Source organism: Nyctereutes procyonoides, unplaced genomic scaffold (genome assembly GCF_905146905.1).
Source record: "Nyctereutes procyonoides isolate TBG_1078 unplaced genomic scaffold, NYPRO_anot_genome, whole genome shotgun sequence".
NCBI classification, from domain to species: domain Eukaryota; kingdom Metazoa; phylum Chordata; class Mammalia; order Carnivora; family Canidae; genus Nyctereutes; species Nyctereutes procyonoides.
Genome location: NW_026575044.1, coordinates 12,439,190 through 12,462,583, shown reverse-complemented (window position 1 = coordinate 12,462,583; position 23,394 = coordinate 12,439,190). Strand labels below are relative to the sequence as shown.

The window sequence follows — 23,394 nt, the reverse complement described above, 5'->3', positions numbered from 1 at the left end:
TAATTTGTTTCAAGATATTTTTTATTTTCCTTTTGATTTCTTCTTAGACCTATTGGTTGTTCAGGACTGTGTTGTTTAATTTCTATATGTTAACTTTTCAGATTTCCTCCTGTTTTTGATTTTATTTCTAGTTTCATAACATTGTGTTTGGAAAAAATACTTGATATGATTTAAAGTCTTCTTTAATTTCTTAAGACTTGTTTTGTGGTCTACCATATGATCGATCCTAGGAAAAGTTCTGCATTCCCTTGAGAAGAATGTGCACTCTGCTGCTGTTTGATGATATGTTTTGGATATATCTGTTAAGTCCATTTGGTCTAAAGTGTAGTTCAAATCAAATATTTCTTTCTTTTTTAAATTTATTTTATTTTTATTTTTTTTAAGATTTTATTTATTTATTCATGAGAGACAGAGAGGGAGAGAGGCAGAGACACAGGCAGAGGGAGAAGCAGGCTCCCTGCAAGGAGCCCGATGTGGGTGGGACTCGACCCCAGGTCCCCAGGATCACACCCTGAGCTGCAGGCGGCACTAAACTGCTGCGCCACCAGGGCTGCCCTCTTTTTTTTTTTTTTTTAAACAGATTTATTCAGCGTCATGATCAGACTATTAAATTTAGCAATCAACAGCATGGGTGCAAAAAAAAAATTCTACATTAAAGCCCTTTGTTGGAATGCTTTACACTTTCCACGGAATAGAAAGTAAAATAACCTGTTATACAATTAATCACAAATACAGTCCTCGAGTTTTTTGCCCATCCACATGAGTATTGTCTAAAATATGTCTTCTTTGTAGCAGCTAGGCCCTGCCACCACTGTGCTTGGCTGAGTTCACAAATCTGTTGTAACCTGTAGCTTCCCTGTCACTTCTCTGCTCTCCCCTCCGGCTAAGCTTTGTTTTGTGGCAGTAATTAAAACCTTCTGCCCCTGCCATAGCTGCTGCTGCTGCTGAAACCACCATAGCCACCTTGGTTTCATGGTTTGGCAAAGTATTGGCCTCCACCACCATAGGGGCCAGAGCTTCTGCCTCCAAAATTTCCTCCTTTCATGGGTCCAAAATTTGAGGATTGATTGTTGTAATTGCCAAAATCATTATAGCTTCTGCCACCTCCAGAGTTGCTTCCATCATTACCAAATCCATTATAGCCATCTCCACTGCCACTGTATCCACCACCACCTCGACTGCCACTGAAACACCTTGACCACTGAAGTTCCCTCCACGACTAAAATTGTCATTCCCACCAAAACCACCTCCACGACCACCACGAAAGTTTCCAGAACCACTTTGGTCTCTTTGACTGGATGAAGCACTAGCCATCTCTTGCTTTGATAGGGTTTTCCTTACCTCACAGTTGTGGCCATTCACAGTATGGTATTTTTGCATGACAATCTTGTCTACAGAGTCAGGGTCATCAAATGTCACAAAAGCAAAACCTCTCTTTTTGCCACTGCCTCGGTCAGTCATGATCTCAATCAATCACTTCAATTTTCCCATACTGTTCAAAATAATCTCTTTGATGATGTTCTTCAGTGTCTTCTTTAATGCCACCAACAAAAATCTTTTTCACAGTTAAGTGGGCACCAGGTCTTTGAGAATCTTCTCTTGAGACAGCCCTCTTTGGTTCCACAACTCTTCCATCCACCTTTTGTGGCCTCGCATTCATGGTTGCATCCACCTCCTCCACGGTGGCATATGTGACAAACCCAAAGCCTCTGGAGCACTTGGTGTTTGGATCTCTCATTACCATACAGTCCGTAAGCATTCTCCATTGCTCAGAATGGCTCCTCAGACTCTCATTGGTTGTTTCAAAGCTCAAACCTCCGATGAAGAGCTTGTGCAGTTGCTCAGGCTCTTTGGGAGACTCTGACTTAGACATGATGGCAGTGGGAGGGGAGACTTTAATGATGCTTACTTGGCAGCATTCAGGGGCAGAAAAACCAAATATTTCTTTCTTGAGTTTTGTCTGGATGACTTATTTAAGTTGAAAGAGTATTAAAGGTCTCCATTATTATTGCATTGCTATATATTTTTGCCTTCAGATCTGATAATATTTGCTTAATATATTTAGGTCCTCTGATGTTGGTGTATAGATGTTTACTGTTATATCCTCTTGATGATTAGACCCTTATGTCGTTATATAATGACTTTCTTTGATCTAGTTACAATTTTGGACTTAAAGTCTATTTCATCTGATATAACTCCCTCTAGTCTTTTTTAGTTACCATTTGCATGAAATATCTTTTTCTCTTTTCGAACCTGTATATGTTCTGAAAGCTGAAGTGAGTCTCTTGTAGGCAGCATATGGTTAGGCCTTTTTGAATCCAGTCAACCACTCTTTATTGGAATATTCAGTGCATTTGCATATAAAGTAATTATTTACAGGTGAAGACTTATTGCTATTTTTCTAAATGCTTTCCGGCTGCTTTATAATTTCTTTACTTGTTACCTCCTTTACCATTTTCTCTTGTGGCTTGATAATTTTCCAGAGTGGTATGTCTTGACTATTTTGCCTTTTGTGTATCCACTATAGGTTACCAAGGGGCTTACATAAAACCCCTTATAGTAAGGATAGTCTGTTTTAAGCTGAAAACAGCTTAACTTTGATTGCATATAAAAACTCTAGCCTTTTATTTCTATCTCCTACACTTTATTGCTTTGGTGTCATAGTTTACCTTTTTTTGTATTTTATATATATATGTGTATATGTTATTTTAGCTATAGTTATTTTTAGTATTTTTGTCTTTCAAGTATATACTAGAGTTAAGTGATTTATGTAATAACACTCTTACAGTATTATTCTAAATTTGCCTATATTCTTAACTTTATTAGTAAGTTGTAAGTTTTATACTTCCATATGTTTTCATATTACTAATTAGCACTTCTGCATTTCAGCTTGAAGAGTTTCCCTTAGCATTTCTTATAAGGCAGGTCAAATGGAGGTGAACTCCTTCAGCTTTTATTTGAGAAAGTCTTTATCTCTCCTTCATTTCTAAAGCATAGCTTTTCTGGGTATTCTTTTTTTTTTTTAAATAATAAATTTATTTTTTATTGGTGTTCAATTTGCCAACATACAGAATAACACCCAGTGCTCAGCCCGTCAAGTGCCCCCCTCAGTGCCTGCCACCCAGTCACCCCCACCCCCCGCCCTCCTCCCCTTCCACCAACCCCAGTTTGTTTCCCAGAGTTAGGAGTCTTCCATGTTCTGTCTCCCTTTCTGATATTTCCTACCCATTTCTTCTCCCTTCCCCTCTATTCCCTTTCACTATTATTTATATTCCCCAAATGAATGAGACCATATAATGTTTGTCCTTCTCCGATTGACTTACTTCACTCAGAATAATACCCTCCAGTTCCATCCACGTCGAAGCAAATGGTGGGTATTTGTGGTTTCTTTTTTTTAATTTTTTTAAAAATTTTTATTTATTTATGATAGTCACAGAGAGAGAGAGAGAGAGAGAGGCAGAGACACAAGCAGAGGGAAAAGCAGGCTCCAAGCACTGGGAGCCTGACGTGAGATTCGATTCCCGGTCTCCAGGATTGCGCCCTGGGCCAAAGGCAGGCACTAAACCGCTGCGCCACCCAGGGATCCCGTATTTGTCGTTTCTAATGGCTGAGTAATATTCCATTGTATACATAAACCACATCTTCTTTATCCATTCATCTTTTGATGGACACCGAGGCTCCTTCCACAGTTTGGCTATTGTGGACATTGCTGCTAGAAACATCGGGGTGCAGGTGTCCCGGCGTTTCATTGCATCTGTATCTTTGGGGTAAATCCCCAGCAGTGCAATTGCTGGGTCGTAGGGCAGGTCTATTTTTAACTCTTTGAGGAACCTCCACACAGTTTTCCAGAGTGGCTGCACCAGTTCACATTCCCACCAACAGTGCAAGAGGGTTCCCTTTTCTCCGCATCGTCTCCAACATTTGTGGTTTCCTGCCTTGTTAATTTTCCCCATTCTCACTGGTGTGAGGTGGTATCTCATTGTGGTTTTGATTTGTATTTCCCTAATGGCAAGTGATGCAGAGCATTTTCTCATGTCCCATTTACAATTGCACCCAAAAGCATAAGATACCTAGGAATAAACTTAACCAAAGAGATAAAGGATCTATACCCTAAAAACTATAGAACTCTTCTGAAAGAAATTGAGGAAGACACAAAGAGATGGAAAAACATTCCATGCTCATGGATTGGCAGAATTAATGTTGTGAAAATGTCAATGTTACCCAGGGCAATTTACACGTTTAATGCAATCCCTATCAAAATACCATGGACTTTCTTCAGAGAGTTAGAACAAATTAAGATTTGTGTGGAATCAGAAAAGACCCCGAATAGCCAGGGGAATTTTAAAAAAGAAAACCATAGCTGGGGGCATCACAATGCCAGATTTCAGGTTGTACTACAAAGCTGTGGTCATCAAGACAGTGTGTTTACTGGCACAAAAACAGACACATAGATCAGTGGAACAGAATAGAGAATCCAGAAGTGGACCCTCAACTTTATGGTCAACTTAATATTCGACAAAGGAGGAAAAGACTATCCACTGGAAGAAAGTCTCTTCAATAAATGGTGCTGGGAAAATTGGACATCCACATGCAGAAGAATGAAACTAGACCACTCTCTTGCACCATACACAAAGATAAACTCAAAATGGATGAAAGATCTAAATGTGAGACAAGATTCCATCAAAATCCTAGAGGAGAACACAGGCAACACCCTTTTTGAACTCGGCCACAGTAACTTCTTGCAAGATCCATCCACGAAGGCAAAAGAAACAAAAGCAAAAATGAACTATTGGGACTTCATCAAGATAAGAAGCTTTTGCACAGCTTTGATACAGTCAACAAAACTAAAAGACAACCTACAGAATGGGAGAAGATGTTTGCAAATGACGTATCAGATAAAGGGCTAGTTTCCAAAATCTATAAAGAACTTATTCAACTCAACAACAAAGAAACAAACAATCCAATCATGAAATGGGCAAAAGACATGAAGAGAAATCTCACAGAGGAAGACATAGACATGGCCAACAAGCACATGGGTAAAGTATTCTTCATTGCAGTTTTTTCCTTTTAGTACTTTGAATATATCATCCCACTCTCTCCTGGTCTGCAAGATTTGTGTTGAGAAATCCCTGACTGCCTTTTGGGAGTTCCCTTTGATGAGTTGAGTTTCATTTCTTCTGCTGCTTTCAAAATTTTCTGTCTTTGATTTTTGATAGTTTTAATATGATGTGCCTTAGAGAAGTGCTTGTATGGGGACTTACTAACCTCATGCACCTGGATGTCTCCCCCTTTTTCCTTTCCCATGTACAGGAGTTTTTCAGGCATCGTTTTAAAAGGCCTTCTGCTCCTCTCTCTCTCTCTCCTCCTTTTGGAACTCCCATATCCTAATATTATTTTCACTTGGTAGTATCCCGCAATTCATGTATTTCTTTAATCTTTGTCATTCCTCATCTTTTTTTATCTGATTGGATAATTTCAAATGATCTTTGAGTTCATAGATTTTTTTTTTCTTCAGCCTGATGAAGTCTGTTGATGCTACTGCAAGTTTTTTTTTTCATTAATTATATTCTTTATCTCCAGAATTTGTTTGGTTCCTTTTTATGATTTTTATCTGTTGATCTTCTCGGTTTACATTTTATTTTCTTGGTCTTATTTAGTTATCTGTGTTCTCTTGTAGCTCACTGAGCTGCTTTAAAATGATTATTTTGAATTCTTTGTCAAGCAATTCATATGGTTTCATTTCTTTGAGATCTGTTATTGGAAAATTAGTGTGTTCCTTTGGTGGTATCATATTTCCTTAATTTTTTTTGTGTGCTGTGGTAGTCTTGATGTCTGTGCATTTGATGGAGCGGTCATCTCTTCCAGTATTAGGGACTTGTTTTGATGGTTAAAGATCACCTGTGGGTGAGGGCACTGGCTTAATGGGATGTGGCAGCTCTGGCTCTAGGGAAGACCCAACCAACATAGTTTCTATGTAGCTTCTTCAGTGAGGTCAGTGTTGGCATAGATTTAGGGGTTCTCAGTAGCCTAGGCTACAAGTGTTCACAGTGACAATGAGGACTATTGGGGACTTCCATACCCTTTTTCCTCCTGTGTAGACTGTTATGGTTGAGGGGATCCCTCCTGGCACAAGGTCTGGCTCCTGAGCCCCCTTGTAGTGGTGGTGACACTGGTGTCTGATATGTGGGCACTTTGGAATACCAGAAGCTCTGGGGTCTGAGGAAGTGGCTATTCCACAGCAGTGGTGACTTCAGTGGCTGCCATGTAGATTCCTGTAGAGCAGCCATGGGGCTAGGGTTTGGTGCATGGGACTGTGCAGAGCAGCACGAAGGTGGAGTGTGAAATGTGCATGCATGTGGAGCACTGGGACTCTGGAATCAAGGCACGTGCAGGATTGGGGCATGTGGCAGTGCTGGTCCTGGGGCAGCATGGTAGCAGCTCCTTCTGGGGAGAAGGGCACAGTAGAGTCTCCATCTCTGGGTGTTTTATTGGCAGTAGTGCCTGTTGGTTATCTCAGTAGCTGATGCTCCTGGTGTCCTCTGTGGAGCAGCATGCTAGGATCCCCATGACAGACACTATAGGATCCTCTACTGTCAGTGCTGTGTGGAGTCTATGCTATTCTGGAAGCTGCTGAGATCCTCAGTGGTGAAGGCTACCAGGGTCCTCTGCAGAACATGTCTCTGGGGACTGTTATGGCAGCCCCTGTGTGACTGATACAGCCCACCTTGTTTGTTCTTAGCCAGACCTCCCAGCTCAGTCTCCCCAGGGATCCTTTCCAAATAATTGTTCTCTTTTTCCTCCACTGCTTTGCTGTAGTTCTTAGTTGGACTCTTGAGCACCCAACCCAGGCCTGTTTTTGTTCATGGGTAGCAATCTACTTACTCTTTCTTATGGGAGGACAAAGAGTAGCATTTCCTCCCATTACCTTGTTCATGTCCAGAGGCCTGCTCTCATCTTTATTTTTTCTTTCTCCTTTCTTTGGATTTATAAAGTTTTGCTCTAACTTCTTTACATAACCTTTCCTTTCTTCTGGTATAAGCATAGGCGTTTTTTTTTTTACTGGTCAGTACCTTTTTAGATGCATCTCACAAGTTCTAATATTTAATATCTTAGCATTTAGTTCTTAATATTTTGAAATTTTAATTGATTCATTCTTTGAACTATGAGTTAGACAGGTGTTTCTTCATTTCCACATTTATGGGATTTCACTTTTTATTGCTTTATTTCTAATCTGATTACATTGTGGTCATAGAATTTGGATTATATGATGATAAAGTGTTTGAAATTTGTTGAGACTTACATTAGGACCCAGAAGGTGGTTAATTATGAAACTGTGCCACATGCGCTTTAAAATACATACAGTCTCCATTTCTTGAGCATATTTGTTAAGTCAGATTTTAAAATTAGATTATTAAACTTTCTATTGTTACAGTTTTTTGTTTTGGTGGCAGAGGAGTTGGCCTGATTTACTGAAATGAATTCATTAAAATGTTGCATTATCATACTGTATTTGTTTTTTCTTCTAGTTCCAGTTTTTGAATTATATATTTTGCTTATATACTTGCATTATATATTTTGAAGTTATTTTGTTAGGTGGAAGTTCAGGACTGTTTTATTTTCCAGTGAAATGAACCTTAATCATTATGTAGTGAGCTTTCTTTTGTTTAGTGACTCTGCCTTAATATGTATTTTTTCTGATAGAAATATAGCTATAGTATCTTCATTTTGCTTAATAGTTGCCTCATAAATCTTTTACTATCCTTTTCTTGCATTTGTTTTGTATCTTTCTGTTTTACAGATTTATCTTTTAAATAAGGTATAACTGGATTCCCCCTCCCCCACCCAGTTTTTCTGCCTTTGTCTTTTTTAGAAAATTTGGAGCACTTATATTGGTTAACTATTATGTTTTGGTTTATTTCTGCCACCTTGTTTTGTGGTTACCACAGAAGTTTTAAGATGTGTGCTTACCTTACCAAATTGTAAATTTGATCATTTTCCATCTTTCTCCAGATAATATAAGAATCTTAATTTAATTTTGATCATCATCCTCCTGACCTCTGTGCTATTGTTTGTTGTATACTTTAGTTCCTTCTCACTTTTATTTTTTTTTTAAATTTTTTTTAATTTTTATTTATTTATATTTATTTATGATAGTCACACAGTGAGAGAGAGAGAGAGGCAGAGACACAGGCAGAGGGAGAAGCAGGTTCCATGCACCGGGAGCCTGACGTGGGATTCGATCCCGGGTCTCCAGGATCGCGCCCTGGGCCAAAGGGAAGCGCCAAACCGCTGCACCACCCAGGGATCCCTCCTTCTCACTTTTAATCCCTCAGGAAATAATTACTCTTTTATGCAGTTAGTATTTATTTAGGTATATACATATTCATTATTGCTACTGCTGAGAATTTCTTACATCTTAGATCTGTCATCTTAGGATCATAGTCTTTTTTTGAAGTCCTTTAGAGTACATTTTATGTGTGTTTGTTGATTTTATTTGCCTGAAATGTATTTATTTTGCCTGAAATACATTATTGCCAGGTATAGAATTTTAAGTTGACAGTTACTTTTCCATTGCACATTGGAGATGTTATTCCACTGTTTTAATTTTGTGTGCATTATCACGAAGCCCATACTTAGTCTGTTTTTCCCTTTAAGTAATGTGCCTCTGGCTACTGTTATGATCTTCTCTTTGCTTTTGGAATTCTACAGTTCCACTGTTTTGGAAGGGTGCGTGTGTCCGGGTGCGTGTGTCCATGTGCATGTGAACACTTCTATGTTCATCCTGCTTAGAATTTGTAGGATGTGAAACTGTAGGTTGGAGTCCAGAAAACTCTGTTGTTGTATTGCCCAATTTACCTCTTCTTCCAGGCTTTTGATATGTATTATGTCTGATTTGTCATTCTCTCCTGTTATTTAACCTGTCTTTTCATTTTTTTCATCTCAGTGACAATTTTTTCACATCTACCTGAAGAAAAATCAGAGTAGTGCTAGGGAAAGGGAAGGAAGGAATATTTTATAGGCAACCTACCGAAGTCAACCACACCTGTCCTTTATTTATTTTTTAATGTTTTAAATCCCTGTTTTATGTTAATACATAGTTGTGTTTTTTTTTCTCATATTTGGGGAGGTTCATGCACCATTTTAGTTCTTCTATGCTTATAGCCCAACATATAGTTTCAACCTTTATGTTCTGTGCAGTTTAGGTAGCATCTGTTGGCTCCACATTGTGAAATAAAGAAATTAGAACATAATTCATGCATTTACATTTTATCTGATACCTCATACTCCCTAATTTTTATTGGATATATTATAATTTTAGCTCTTTTTGGGGGTACCTTTATACTTTTAAATAATATAGTTAAACTTTTTTGTTATTTTGTTATTTTGCTTATCACATTTAAGGAGTATCTGTTGACCTGTGTTTTTGAAAGATAAGGAGCATAAATATTCCTTGTATTCCATTTACTTATTCTCCCCTCTTGATAATTTTAGCGCTTCATAGCTATACTACCAAGGTTCTACTCTGTATGGTAAGTCCTGAAGTTGTCGTGACCTACTTCTGTACTGAAATGAATTTAACGCTCTTCCTATTACTTCTTTTATTATCATATTTTTGTCTTCATCGCTACGAGGGTGGAATTTATTATCAAATACATTTTACAAGAAGTGTTCATGTGGATGATACTTCACTGAATTTTACATGTGTGGAAATGTTTGTTAGCTTAATACTTACATGAAAACTTGGCTCTGTATGAACTTCTTAAGCCACACTTATCTCCTGAGGAAATGTTCTGGCATTCGAATGTTGTTGTGGAGAAGTGAAGGTTAACTTTTTTTCACTTGTCTGGTAGGAAAGAGGAATAACTCATTTGGTTTTTTATACTGTTTGATAGTGAGATCAAACAACTTCTCTCTCTCTCTCTCTCTTTTTTTTGGATATGTGGTGGTGGTGATAATAGCATGAAAATATACTCCAAAGTTAAAGTAGATGTTGCAGTTAACATATATACTCTCTGGTAGGGGCTGGCAGATGATGGCCAGCCCCTACAAGATAGGTCAAATCTGGCTTGCCATCTTTTTCTATGTCCAAAGGCTAAGAATGGTTTTTATAAAAGAATAATGTTGAGCAATTTGATGATGGGTAACACTAGCCTTGAATCCCTATATGTAACATGTTATCTTTCTCAAGAGAATTCTGTGTTCTTTGTTAATAGGAGCATTTAAATAGGAATATTTTTTAAAAGTTGTATTTAACTATTTTCATATTGAATTTCATCAATAAAATATTTACAGAAATTGGTTTTCTCTTGCTGTGTGAATAATGTGTAACATCTTTGATTTTTTGCCCTCTGATCCTCAGGCCTTTTTCCAGAAGAATTCTGCTGACCTCTACTCTGTTGTAAATCCAGAATGGGTTTGATTCAAGGATGCTTTTGAATCTAGTGGAGTGTCCCTTGGATCTCTCTCTTTGTTTCAAGTGTGGGCCTCAGAGTTGTAACTTTCAGTTCCTGGGTACAGTGAGTGATCCATCCGCGGGCATTGTTGGCACCCTTTGGGTCTGATTGAGACCCTTTCTACACCTTGAGTCTCCTCAATAGATCTGTCCTGCACTGATACTGCAGTTGTTGGCTTCGTTTCTGATGTAGAAATATCTATCATTTCTATTCCAATAAGAACTACTCTTGTCTTTGGCCTGTTTCAGTCTGTCATATTTGATTTGTCTGATGCTTATTCAGTTGACATTTAAATCTGTTTCTGCCCTGCATTGAATCTAGGCTATATGTTGGCTTCTTTAGTTGGAGTATACTTCCATGCCTATGCAGTGCATCTTCTTTTTTTGGACCTTGTTAGATATCCCTTAGTAATCAGAAAGAGAACCTTTCTTTGTCATATTTCAAAACCCACTCCCATCCATTCTGTCTGAATGGCCTTTTAGTACTTACTGAATGGCAAAATGAGTTTAACAGCTTAGGCCACCAGTTCTGTTACATTCTATCTATGATTTTCCCTGAAGAGAGGATCTTAAAACCTAGCATTATCTTTAGTATGGAATTTAAGTTAATTGGAATCATACATACATAAGCTCATCATCGTAAGAAGGAAAACACTGTATTAGAAGTATACTTTATGAGAAGGTATACAGAGGCTGCTCTGAAAAGGATAACTAGTGTAGCAAAGAGCCTGGAAATCATATTATATAGAGGAAACACTTGAAGGTAGTGGAGTTGTTAAATTAAGCCTAGTGGGAAAGTTGGGAACCACATATGCAGTTTTGAACCCAATAGTCATAGCTGTGAAAGCATCTTTTATATTTAAAAGATAACATGAATGTGTTTTTTACAGCCTGTTCCTTCATAGAAAAATATCAAAAATATACCCACTGATTTGGCAACAGTAAATCAAGACATGGACAAGGAGAAAAGCAACACAAAATCAAGGTAAAATAAGATACAATGAAGTTAAAATTTCAATAGTAATGACTGGTGGTAAGCCATTCTGATAAAGCAGAGTGTGCATTGTCATGTGGGGGTGGGGATTGGGTGAGGGTGCTGGAGTTTAACAAACCTTAGGGAGTGGTTCTCAACAAGATAGGCAGATTAATACTGGCTCCTTCCCCAGACCAGTCTTGGATATGCCAAAAAAGTGAGAAAGGGAGTTGATGGAAATGAGAAGTTAACCAACAGCTGAAAAACCCCAGGAAGGCAAAAAGGTGGTTAGATATAGGTAGATGGAGAAGAGGTCAGAGAGATTGATATGCTTTCTTTTCTTTTTCACATTCCTGTTGGTGGATCAGCATGCCCTCAGCAGGAAGAAAATAACAGAGATGAGGAAGTACTGGAAGATACTGACCTCTGTTTAAATCTCATGGGCTAAACTCATGTTCTTACTGTGTCCTTTCTGAAATCCCACCAAATGATCAAAATTTGGGATTGTGAGAATAAACACACAAAAGGAGGAGAGAGGAGACAAAAGCACATGGGAGCTACCAGTGTAGTTTTGGAAGCTTGGAAACAGAAGGATAAGTGATTACTGATTTTGCAGAGCAGACAGTGCAAACCTAAGGTGGCAGGGAGTGAAGCCCAGAAGTGACTGCTTCATCCTTGCCCCCACATCACCTCCCACCTGTAAGGATGCTACTAGATACTCAGGACTCCTCTCAAAGTGGCAGTGGCAGCAGCAGTGGCAGCGAAAGCAGTAACCTGAAAGTTTGTAGAAGCAGCAGTTAGAACACAGATCCCCTTCCTTAATCTCACTCAGCCAAGAGAATGTTTCTTCTTTCATTCCAACAGACGAGATCCAGGATGTGGGGACACCAAACACAACTAAGAGTATGTTACTGTACCCAAATTATATAACCTTAGTATTCTTTCTCTGCTGGACTTTGAGAAAGCTCACAGCCAACATCTAACTAAGCACATTATCCTCTGGGAAACTGACCAGCCAACAAGAAAGATCTATAGTTAAGGCCAATTGGAAAACAACAAGCCTCAGATTATCCCACAGTGAAACCTACCAGTTGACAGATTCCACCAGAGCATGAAGAATGGTCTCATTGCTATCTCAGTGATGATTCTTAAATATGAAAGGATCATTTGACAGAAACTAAATCACAGAAGCCTGGAAAAAATATACTGTGTAGGGAGAAGAAAAGTTCAGTAACACCCAGCTCAATCCTATCCTAGGTTGTCAGGAGACGGAAGAATTAACATTAGGAGAATAAAAAATAAGGCACCTGGGTGGCTCAGTGATTGTCTGCCTTTGGTTCAGGTGGTGATCTCGGGATCGAGTCCCACATCAGGCTGCCCATGGGGAGCCTGCTTCTCCCTCTGCCTGTGTCTCTGCCTCTCAGTCTCTCATGAGTGAATAAATGAAGTCCTAAAAGAATTAGGGAACGTTTGGGGAAAAATAGCTTTTAGAAATTATATAATAGCAGAAATGGAGATTGAGAGAATAGGTGAAAGATAAAGTCGAGGAAGTTCTCCAGAAGAAAAAGGAAAAGGTAGAGATAGAAAGTAAAGATAAGAAAAGGGATACATAGACAAAAAAATAAGATATATATAAATTCCAAAATGCCTATAATCACAACAAATGCTAATGGGCTAGACTTGGGTGTGTGTGTGTGTGTGTGTATTTTAAATGTCAAACTGGATTAAATGCATGTATGGAGGGATCCCCGGGTGGCGCAGCGGTTTAGCGCCTGCCTTTGGCCCAGGGCGCGATCCTGGAGACCGGGGATCGAATCCCACGTCGGGCTCCTGGTGCATGGAGCCTGCTTCTCCCTCTGCCTATGTCTCTGCCTCTCTCTCTCTCTCTATGTGACTATCATAAATAAAAAACTAAAAAAAAAATGCATGTATGGAAACATGTTGGAAAGCAAAAGGATACCAACAGATGAAAAGTAAAACGGTGCCTCCATATTCTCTTCTGGGTCATAGGGAACAATTACAAGACTTCACTTTTGTGGACCATAAAACTCCTTTGAACAAATTCTCAAAGCATCTCAATAGATCATATACTCCTTTATCACAGTAGACATCAGTTACAAGAGGTTAACTAGAAAACCACTCTACATTTGGAAATGAAATATAATGTCTGAAAACAGATACTTTTCTGAGTGACTCCCTCTGATGAAAGGAGGAAACCGTATAGAACTAATAATAGAAAAGCAAGAAACGAAGAAAGGAAGGAGCTGAACCTGCCCCACTAACCCTGTCACATTTAAGTGGTGTGGTATAGCTGATTCAGCTGCACAGAGAGAAATTTATAGTCCTACAACTTACATTAGCAAACAAGATAGCCTGTAAAATTCATGACCTAACAATCCATTGTAGTAAGGGGAAAATATTGAACAGAATAAACCAAAAAACAAATTGAGGGAAAGAGATATAGTATCAGAAATTAACAAAATAGAAATCAAAGATAGAGAAAATCAGGGAGAGCAACAGCTGTCAAATTGGCAGACCTTTGACAGAATCAACCAGGAAAAAGAAAGTCACAAGTGACTTTGCACAGCTCTAGGAAACACCACTTAGCATGTGTTCACTTTATATACTGCCTCCTAAAACACAAATGCAAGGGGAGCGGAGTGGTGCCGGGCAGTGGCTCTATAACCATCACCAAGGAGGTGGGAAATGGGAAATACATTAGCACAGAACTATTTGCAGTTAAAAAGATGAGAAAATTGGGGCACCTGAGTGGCTCAGTTGGTTAAGCATCTGATTTTGGCTCAGATCATGATCCTGGAATCCTGGGATCGAGCCCTGAGTCAGTCTGCCAGGTTGCAGGGGAGAGTAGGGGCCTGCTTGTCCCTCTCCCTCTGCCCCTCCTCACTGCTCCTGCTCTTTCCCACTCATGCTCTTTCTCTTTCCCTCAATTTTTTTTAAGGATGAGAAAATTAAGTATGGCAATTAGTCTGAAACAAAATGTAAAAGTTTTAAGAAAAGTATGAACAAAACAGGCTCAATAAGTAATAGGCAAGGTGAACTTTTAAAACTTTTTATTTAAGTTCTAATTAGTTAACATTTAGTGTTATAGTAGTTCTAGGTGTATGATGCAACAATTCAGTATCCGAATAACACCCAAAGTTCATCAGGGCAGTTGTACTCCTTAATCCCTATCACCTGTTTTCACCATCCCTCCTCATCCTCCCCTCTGATACCATTAGTGTATTCTCTAGAGTTGAGTCTTGTTTCTTGATATGCCTCTCTTTTGTTCCCCTCTACTCATTTTTTTTTCTCAAATTCCACATATGAGTGAAATCATACAGTATTTTTCTCTGACTTATTTTGCTTAGCACAATACTCTCAAATTCCATCCACATCATTGCAAATGGCAAGATTTTGTTCTTTTTTATCCACTGAAATTGTTGAATTTGTAATTCTGAATCATGACTGCCTCCCCACCTACCCCTTCCCCACAGACCACACATACCAGGCTTAGGCAGATTTCCAGAGATTTTGAGTTTCTACTAGGTTTATAAGTTCTAACAGAAATTCAATAAATGGATAATTACAATCTTATACAACTTCTTGCACACAACAGAAAAAGAAAATAGTCCTTAAATTGAGCTAGGATTGCTTGTACAATCTTTTATATATATATATATATATATATATATATATATGTAAGATAATTGATTTGAAAGAGGATATGTATGCATCTACATGGGGGTAAGGGCAGAGAGATTTTTTTTAAATTTCATTCATTCATTCATTCATTCATTTATTTATTTATGATAGTCACAGAGAGAGAGAGAGAGAGAGAGAGAGGCAGAGACATAGGCAGAGGGAGAGGCAGGCTCCATGCACCGGGAGCCCGACGTGGGATTCGATCCCGGGTCTCCAGGATCGCGCCCCGGGCCAAAGGCAGGCGCCAAACCGCTGCGCCACCCAGGGATCCCAGGGCAGAGAGATTTAAGCAGACTCTATGCTGAGTCCAGAGCCCAAGGTAGGGCTTGATCTCATGACCCTGAGATCACAACCTGAGCCAAAACCAAGAGTGGCACTGACTGTGCCACCAGTCAGTCAGTTTATACAATCTTCTAAGTTAGTTTCATTCACAACCTTAGAAGCAGAAAACCCTAAATAAGATATTAACCTACAGGTTACATTTGCATATACAAGTGGATGATATACCAAGATCAAATTGAGTAGCCTATCTGGAAAATGCAAGGTTGGTTTAACATTAGAAAGTGCATCAGTACCAATAACTATTAATAGATTAAAGGAAGAAAAGCATTTGATAAAATGCATTGTCTCTTAATAAAAACCCGTGGCAGACTATATGATTAAGGGCATTTATCAAAAAACCTGAAGCAAATATTTTAACAAGTCTTAAAAATATCCCTCTTAAATTGAGAAAAGTGATAAGGATACTTGTGATTGCCACTTATATGTGACATCCTATTAAGGTCATAAGGCAATAAGACAAAAAGATGAAATGAAAACTGGAAGGTTTGAAAAAGGAGAAACAAATCGTAATCAGTTATAGATGATTGATGTCTAAAAAAGTATGGAAGAATTTACGAAGTTTTATAATTGAATTTTATTTCGCAAGGCTGCTAGATTAAAATCAGTGTAAGCGAATTTCATTCCTATAGTCCAACAATAGATTGAAAATTTAATTTTAGTTATAACTACCATTTGTGTAATAGTAATGAAAAATCCAGTACCTAGGAAAAATCATTTTTAAATTTATGTGTTTGACCTTTGTGGAGAAAACTACAAAATTTAATTGAGAATGCAACAGAATTTACATGGAAAATGAAAAGGCCAAGGATATGTAAGCCCTCTTTAAGAAAAAAAAATCTGAGGTTTGAACCTACAGCTATGACAACTTTAAGCAATTAAAGCAGTGTGATAGGGCAGCCCAGGTGGCTCAGTGGTTTAGTGCCGCCTTCAGCCCAGGGGTGATCCTGGAGACCTGGGATCGAGTCCCAAGTCAGGCTCCCTGCATGGAGCCTGCTTCTCCCTCTGCCTGTCTCTCTCTCTCTCTCTCTCTCTCTCTCTCTCTCTCTCTCTCTCTCGAATAAATAAAATCTTTAAAAAAAAAAGCAGTGTGATAGAAAAACAAGGATAGACAAAGAACCAGGGGTGGATAATTGTATACATTTGGAGTGATGCAGACTTGGTGTTACAGGTCAGGGAAAGAAAGGATGGGGATGTTGAGTAATGTGCAGTGACAATTGCATTACCTTACGGGGTGGGAGTGGGGAGAATTGGATTTGCCCCTCACATCACACCCCGAACTCAAGGATGAATTGTGAAAGGCAAAACTTTAAAACTATTAGGAAAAAGTAAGAGAATTTTGTCAAGATTGGAGTAAGGACAGGTTTCTGAAGAATAAACACAAATTGTAGATGCAAAGATAGTTATATTAAAGGGAAGAACGAAGACTTCATAAAGCGAGAAGGTGAGTCCAAACCAGAAGACATTTTCAGCACATATGAAATAACAACAGATTACTATATAAAGTGTGAAAAGAACTCCTAAACATTTTTAAGAAAATGTTTAATTTTTTTTATACTGAAATAATTCAGTATAAAAAATCAACAACAAAAGATATGGATTAGACATTTTAATGAAGAGGAAACTGTTCAAGGTGTTTATAAACCAAGGGACTCTGAGTGCTCAAGGGAGGAGAATTTAAGAATAAAGACCCATGAGCAAGTGTGAAGTCATGCTGTCTCTTTGAAGAGAAAGTTTGCCTTCTTATTCATGTGATTAAGTATTTTTTGTGCAATATATCAATAGGTAGTTGTGCCCACTGAGCAGCACGTGAGGATCTACAAATGCTGAAGTTCCTCCATCTTATAATAACATGGTCTGTGGCATTAGTTAGCTTCAGGCATTGGTTTTGGATTCTGTTGTAATGAAAAGGTTTTCTAACATTTACAAATAGTTGGGTAATGTATTATGGGAAGATTTTGGTTTTAGTCTTGATAAGGGTTGGTGATGGTGGTGGTTTTATAAAGAAGAGTAATATAGGAGTATTGAGTTTCAAAAAAATGTATTCTGACCTCACTCAGCTGCTAATTAGGTAACATTTCTTTTAAGTTAGATGAGGATTCTTAAATTCTTTCCAGCATTAACATTTCAGTAATAGTATCAGACCTCTTTTGCATTTAACTAGACTCTCCATGTTTCAGATCAGCTTTTTATGTTATTTATTTATAAATTAAAAAAAATTTTAAGTAGGCTCCACCCCCAGCGTGGAGCCCGCAGTGGGGCTTGAACTCATCACCCTGAGATCAAGACCTGAACTGAGATCAAGAGTTGGTCGTTTAACTGACTGAGTCACCCAGGTGCCCTCAGATCTGCTTTTTAAATTGTCTTTCAAAAAATTGCTTGAAGGGATAGATATTTTATTGTAGAGTATAAAGATTTAAACTTTAAGTTCTAGAGAATGTTAACCATAGTATCTTATTTTCTTTGTCATATTAGACTTCTAAAATACGAAGAGCAAGAGTATGAAGCTGTCATACCATCGGAAAGTGAACCAGCTAAACTAGCAGAAAAAGAAACCTTGAAACATAAAACATTTAGAACGTTTTCTGTACCCTTGAAGTCAGAGGAAACAGAAGACATCTATCAAGATTACTATCCAGGCATGCCAGGTTTTCTTTTGTGGAGATGGAAAGTAGTTTTCATAGCATTAAATTAAGAAAACAAGTGAACTATGTTGAAATACTAGTCTACTTCCAAATTATCGGAACTTCACTGATTTCATTAGTCATAAGTTGGTGATATCTTCAGATACAGAGCATGTCCCTCTTAAAGGGAACAAAACCTAAGTACTGGTCATCATGGTAAAAACAGCAGCAGTGATACCACTGCCACGCCAAGAATGTCTGACATTTTTGGACCAACTTAGAGTTAACATCACTCTTTCCCAAACACCCTGTCTTTCAGGGTTTGCATGATGGGAGGACCAAGAGGTTGGGCCGGGCCTCCCCTGAGGGCCTCAGAGCCTCCTGGCTGCGCTGTGACCTGGTTGGTGCCCTTGTCTGCCACGGCACCGATTCCTCCTCTGTGTGCCTTCATTGTCTTCTTCCTTCCACCGGTCCCAAATGCACCATTAACAGGATGTAAAAGAGTTTTTTAACCACGTTTCCTTTTTGATCCAGCTCTTTTCTTTCCTCACTTTTATGAGGGTTGCCCTTTCGTCTCCACCCATGGCCCCCTTCTCCCTCCAGCAGTCAGTCTGTTAGTGATGTCCTTAACTCTTCCACTTCTCTGCTCCTGAGTTGACAAAACTTCAACTCTAATCAGCGTGATTGTCAATGTTCTCTGCATTCACCCTCATACTGCTGAGCCTTTTTGCAGAAAACTTTCACAATCACGTGGGTACCTTCTTTTTCCTGAGTCACAGTCTCTAGCATCAGTGGGACAGGGGGCACTGCCTGGTGCCCTTTTATGTCTCCTTTTAACTTTCCCTGTCATTCCTCACAGCATCTCTTTACACTGTCACAGTTTAACCATAAGCCTTCTACTACCTGATTATGCTTCCTACTTTATAAAAAATGAAAATTAAAAATAGAAGTAACCAAATGGAAACATCTAACTTGCAGCTCCCCGGCCCCATTTTAGTACTTGCCTCACATCTGGAGCTCCTTTTCTGCTACATCTTCAGGAATGTGAGGTCCATATGTCATCTCTCTCATCTTCTTTTTTAATAGCTCTTTTCTGTCTGTGCATTAATGTGTTGTAGGCTTACGGCTCACCTGTCTTAAAATGACCCAGAAGCATTGTTGGGCCATTGCTCCCTTTTCACATGATGAGATCAGGCCTCTTGAAAGTGTTGCCTCAGCCTTCCCCCTCCACTTCCTTCTTGTTCCCTGCTTGGGTGGGTTTGACTTCTTCATTCTACTCAGAAGACTGCAGTGTCACCAAATACCTCCACATGGTTAATTCCTTGTAAAAAGAATTAATTTGTACATAATCTTTCTTTACTAGACTAGTTTGCAAAATTTTATTCGTTTGACCACTTCCTTTTCTCTTGACTTTTGAGGAGACTACTGTCTTGGCTTTCTTTCTACTTTTCTAGCTGATCTTTTATGTCTATTTCATGAATCTTTATTCCTCTGTCTGTCCTTTAAGTTGTTGTTTTTCAGATGTATGTGCAATTGCCTACTAATCAGTCTCTGTCTGAATATGAGTATGTTTTTTCAGAAGGAGCCTTAAGAACTACTGGTAGACATTGAGCAAGGATGTTTTATCTGACAGATTAAAACAGGGAGTACCTGGACCTTACAGCAATTTGTAGGGCTGACTAAGCTTCCTTTCCAGCAAAGTGAAAAGTAAAAGTACTCTGGTCCTTCTGTTATTTTCCTCAGTAAAGAGGGCTCAGAAATACAAGACTGGATAGGAATACAAGAGCCAGGCAAAGCAATGACTTTTTGGCTTTGTTAAGGATGCAGGGCATTATACTATGAAGATAAAAACCACAGAAAGGTTTTGCACAGAATTAACATGATCAGATTTTTGCTTTGCAGAGATCACTCTGGCTGCAGACTAAGGAATAGATTGGAGGGGAACAAGAATTGATAAGGAGCTCAGTTAAGAGGCTTTGGATATCTGAAGGCAGGATTATCGATTAGGATGATGAGTTGGTGAGAGAAGTGGTGTCAAAGATGATAGTTAGGTTTCTGGTTTGTTTGATATAATGAATAGTGATGCTATTCTCTGAGATACAAGGCCCTGAAGAAAGGTCAGGATTTGTGGGGTCTGGGGACAGATCAGGGTTCACTTTGGGGCATGTTGAATTTGAACTACCTTTGGTCCATTCTAGTGGGGATGTCATAGAAGCAGTTGACTCTATGTGTCTGGAGCTCAGAGAAGCCAGGGCTGAGATGATGCATTTGGAATAACTATATGAGTGGAAACTTAAGGCATGGCCATGGGTGATATTGCCTAAAGGAAAGTGTATGAAGTGAGCCAAAGAACTGTAGCACCTCTGGTCCAAAGAAGGATGGCTGCAGTAGACACATGGGTTGGTCAGAATCAAGCTAGAGAGAACGATGAGCAAGAGGATGGGTGTGGGGTATCACCAAAGCTAAAGGAAAAAATTATATCAGAAATGGGGGTAGGTCCTGGTTGAAGATGGTGATGTAGAAATATTCTGAATTTACCTCTTCCCACAGATACACCAAATCTACAGCTGCATATGTGGCAGTTTCCTCTAGAAAACACCCCAAAATTGGCTGACCAACTCCTGCACATTGGGTGAATAAAGAAAAAAGCTGTTTCAAAATGGTTAGGAGAGGCCAAGACACAATCTCACTGTAAACCCTACCCACAGTGTAGCAATCCACATTCAGGAGGAAACTCAGAATCCTGATCTCCCTGAGGAGCAAAGAGTTGGAACCCTTACATTGGTCCCCTCAACTTTTAAGATCTATGCCTGTAAGATGAGCTCCCAAAACAGCTAGCTTTGAAACCCAGGGCTTTAATCTATGAGACCTACAAGGCTATACTGAACTGAGAAACAGTTCTTAAGGGCTCATGCAGACTTGCCACCCCAGAGCCTAGAACACAGACAGGTGGGAGACTAAAAAGTTCCCAGTTGTTCAGTGAAAGAAGCCTATTTGTTCTAACTCTGAGGGTCAGGCTTCTGAAACACACACCCAAGGGCCCACTGAAATGCTTTCCAAGATGGAGGCTGGCAGATGCCATCCTTACCCTCTCCCTTGCTCCAAGCCACCATTTTCTCCCAGAATAGAATATATACACTCATCTGGCACCCTGATTTTTGTGACCGCCACCTTTGGGATACCTCTAGATGGCCTGACTGGTGGCCAGAGGTGCTTACACTCACAAGTCCCGTAGGCCTGTAATAAGGGGAGAAAGAGTTCTTAATTGGCTCCACCCAGGGCCCAGCACACACACAAGACTGAGACACACCCCAGGTTGTTCTGAAAAAGGAGTCTATTGGCTTGTCCTATAGCTTCAGCCTGCAGAGCTAGCTGGCCTCTTGTTTGGCTGAAGTGCTGTCTGGGGACAGAGGCCAATGGGCACCATCTTGGTACTTTCCTTCTGCCTCATTCTGGGTCCCTGGAATCTCCTGAGGAGGGAGCTTGTGCACTGATGCTGCACCCTGATTTTTGTGTCTGCCATCAGGAGACCCTTTTGAACTCCTGGCTTTGGTAACCATGGGGTTTGCACATGTGAGTCTGCTGAACTGTTGCAAGTGGAGAAATAGTTCTTAGTGCCCATCCCAGGGCACAGAGCAGAGATAGCATACTGAGCATAGCATACTGTGTACCCACAGTCTGTCAGATTAATGTTGGGGGGGGGTGTAGGTTAATCACTTATGTCCTAGTATGAAGGTTAAAAGATAAAAGTAGTAAAAAGAACCATAAATGCAAAATTTAGTTAATGGATACACAGGATAAAAAGATGTAAATTGTGAACATCAAAAGATGTAAAATGTAGGATGGAGGATTAAAAATAGTTTTAGAATGCATTCAAATTTATGTTGCTATCAACTTAAATTGTTATAAGTTTAAGTTGTTTTATGTATGTTTCATGGTGAGAGCAACGCAAAAACCTATGTAGATTCACAAAAGAGGGATGTAAGAATATGCTGTAGAAAACCATCAGCTCACAAATGAAGAGGGCAAGAGAAGAAGAAAGGAACAAAGAAATTAAAAAACAGCTGGAAATCAATTATCATTAATTAATTAATGAAAGCTACGTAAAACAACTTAAATTTAAATGTAGATGTACTAATTATCCAAAAAGAAGATCTAGAGTGGCCAAATGGATTTAAAAAAAAAAAAAAAGACTTAGGGACGCCTGGGTGGCTCAGTGATTGGGTGTCTGCCTTCAGCTCAGGGTATGATCCCAGATCTGGGATCAAGTCCCACATCAGGCTCCCTATGAGGAGCCTGCTTCTCCCTCTGCCTATGTCTCTGCCTTTCTCTCTCTCTCTGTGTCTCATGAATGAATGAATGAATGAATGAATGATAAAAAAGCAAGACATATATATATTTTTAAGTTTATTTGAAAAAACAGCACAGAGGGAGAGGGAGAACAGTCTCCCTGCTGAGCAGGGAGCCCAACCCAGGGCTTGACCCTAAGACCCTGAGATCATGACCTGAGCCAAAGGTAGACGCTTAATTGAGCAACTCAGGTGTCCCAAATGAGACCTATCTATATATGGCTTACAAGAGATTCACTTCAGTTTGTACAAACATTCACTACTGAAATGAAAGGATGGAAAAAATATTCCATGCACATGGAAACCAGAAGCTGTGGTCATAATAGACTGTAATAAGAGACAAAAAAGTCAATATATAATGATAAGGGGGTCAATACAGGAAGATGATATAACACTAGTAAATATGAACTCAATGTTGGGGCAATTAATACATATTGACAGACCTAAAAGAGATAACAAGACAGGAAGAGTAGAGGACTTTAATGTCAATGGACAGATCAGACAAAAAAATAAAATAGAAAATCCCTCCTACAATAAGGAAACATTGGTCTTAACATGAGAGACCAAATGGATTTAACAGATGTAGTAAAGCATTTCATCTAAAAGCAGCAGACTACACATCTCAAGTGTACGTAGGAAGGACATTCGCCAGGTTACATCATACAACGGGTCACAAAACAAGTCTTTTTTTATGATAGTCACAGAGAGAGAGAGAGAGAGAGAGAGGCAGAGACACAGGCAGAGGGAGAAGCAGGCTCCACGCACCGGGAGCCCGACGTGGGACTTGATCCCGGATCTCCAGGACCGTGCCCTGGGCCAAAGGCAGGTGCCAAACTGCTGCGCCACCCAGGGATCCCACAAAACAAGTCTTAATAAATTTAAGCAGATTGAAATCCTGTCAAGCATCTTTTCTGCCACAATGGTAAAAACAAACTAGAAATAAGTTCCAAAAAG

At 39.3% G+C, this 23,394-nt stretch overlaps 1 protein-coding gene across 1 annotated transcript in view; it reads left to right on the top strand.

The window, feature by feature from the left end:
- Positions 1 to 10,427: 10,427 nt before the first annotated feature.
- The window catches only part of DNAH14 (dynein axonemal heavy chain 14), a 321,116-nt gene continuing 308,149 nt past the window's right edge, over positions 10,428 to 23,394 (top strand). The window contains 3 exon segments of the mRNA XM_055324379.1: positions 10,428 to 10,517; positions 11,359 to 11,438; positions 17,943 to 18,080. Of these exon segments, the coding sequence (XP_055180354.1) occupies positions 10,428 to 10,517; positions 11,359 to 11,438; positions 17,943 to 18,080 (308 nt within the window).